This window comes from Bison bison, unplaced genomic scaffold (assembly GCF_000754665.1).
Source record: "Bison bison bison isolate TAMUID 2011002044 unplaced genomic scaffold, Bison_UMD1.0 scf7180017864223, whole genome shotgun sequence".
Taxonomy (NCBI): Eukaryota; Metazoa; Chordata; class Mammalia; order Artiodactyla; family Bovidae; genus Bison; species Bison bison.
This window is the reverse complement of record NW_011494795.1, coordinates 491,746-493,055: the sequence shown is the minus strand read 5'-3', so window position 1 is coordinate 493,055 and position 1,310 is coordinate 491,746. Positions and strand designations below refer to the sequence as shown.

The 1,310-nt window shown below is 49.8% G+C and overlaps 1 protein-coding gene across 1 annotated transcript in view; it reads right to left on the bottom strand.

The window, feature by feature from the left end:
• Window positions 1–1,310, bottom strand: part of PDAP1 (PDGFA associated protein 1) — a gene marked incomplete at its 5' end in the record, with an annotated part of 8,753 nt that overhangs the window by 5,823 nt on the left and 1,620 nt on the right. The window contains one exon of the mRNA XM_010845773.1: window positions 1,099–1,209. Coding sequence (XP_010844075.1) covers window positions 1,099–1,209 — 111 coding nt within the window. The remainder of the gene's footprint in view (window positions 1–1,098; window positions 1,210–1,310) is intronic.

Below are 1,310 nucleotides of genomic sequence, written 5' to 3'. Positions count from 1 at the left end.
AGAGAGCCCTTGGACTGCAAGGAGATCCAACCAGTCCATTCTGAAGGAGATCAGCCCTGGGATTTCTTTGGAAGGAATGATGCTAAAGCTGAAACTCTAGTACTTTGGCCACCTGATGTGAAGAGTTCACTCATTGGAAAAGACTCTGATGCTGGGAGGGATTGGGGGCAGGAGGAGAAGGGGACGACAGAGAATGAGATGGCTGGATGGCATCACTGACTCGATGGAGGTGAGTCTGGGTGAACTCCGGGAGTTGGTGATGGACAGGGAGGCCTGGCATGCTGCGATTCTTGGGGTCGCAAAGAGTCGGACACGACTGAGCGACTGATCTGATCTGATCTGACTGCCACCCCCTTAAGTCAAGTTACAATTTCTTGTCTGGATACCTGCTACCAGCTCTTGGCTTCTACACTCAACACTGTACAACTCACTGTGCAGATATAAGCAAATCTGGCCCGTATTCTTGCCTGGAGAATCCCATGGACTGAGGAGCCTGGCAGGCTGCAGTCCACAGGGTCACAAGAGGCAAACATGACTAAAGTGACTAAGCACGCACGCACGCACTGGTGCTCTCTCGCCCACATCCCACTGTACCAGCTGCCCACTACCTGCTACGATTAAACCAAAACCCCTTCACAACCGCACACGTGCTGCCTTGCCAACTGCTCCTCCTCCATTCCTAACTCCACTTCTTACCCACCAAGTCACAGCCCCACTAGCCTCTCTGTTCCCTGGACCTGCCTAGGTTATTCCGACCCCCGGACTGCACTTGCTAACCTGGCTGCCTCAACGACTCAGCCAAACAATTTTCATGTGACTGGCTCCGCCTTGTTTTTCAGATCTCAGTTTAAAAGTCACCTTCTCACCACGCACCACTCCTCAATCATGTATCCTCAATCATGGATCATCTTATTCATGATATTTCTGGCTACCTGAAATTATACTGTTCACGGACTTCCTTATTGTCTCTATCTTATTTCAATGCAAACCCTTAAGTGTAAAGACTCTGTCTGCATGTACCACGGGGGCTGCGAAACCACTGATGAACATTTGCTGAATGGATGAGTCTAGAACCCAGGTCCCCATCAGACTCAGTACCTGGTAATCATCTTCTTCATCCTCGCTCTCATCTGAATCTAGGGATTTCTTCTCTTTTTTTGGGTCACCTGCAGCCCCATCTCCACCTTCTTCTCCTTGTTCCTCTTCTTCCTGTTTCAGAAATGGGCAATCTGAGGAATCAAAAGATGCAAACCAAACTCCCAAGACCATGATCCTCCCATCCCTCCTGCCCCAGATTGTGAACCTTGAGA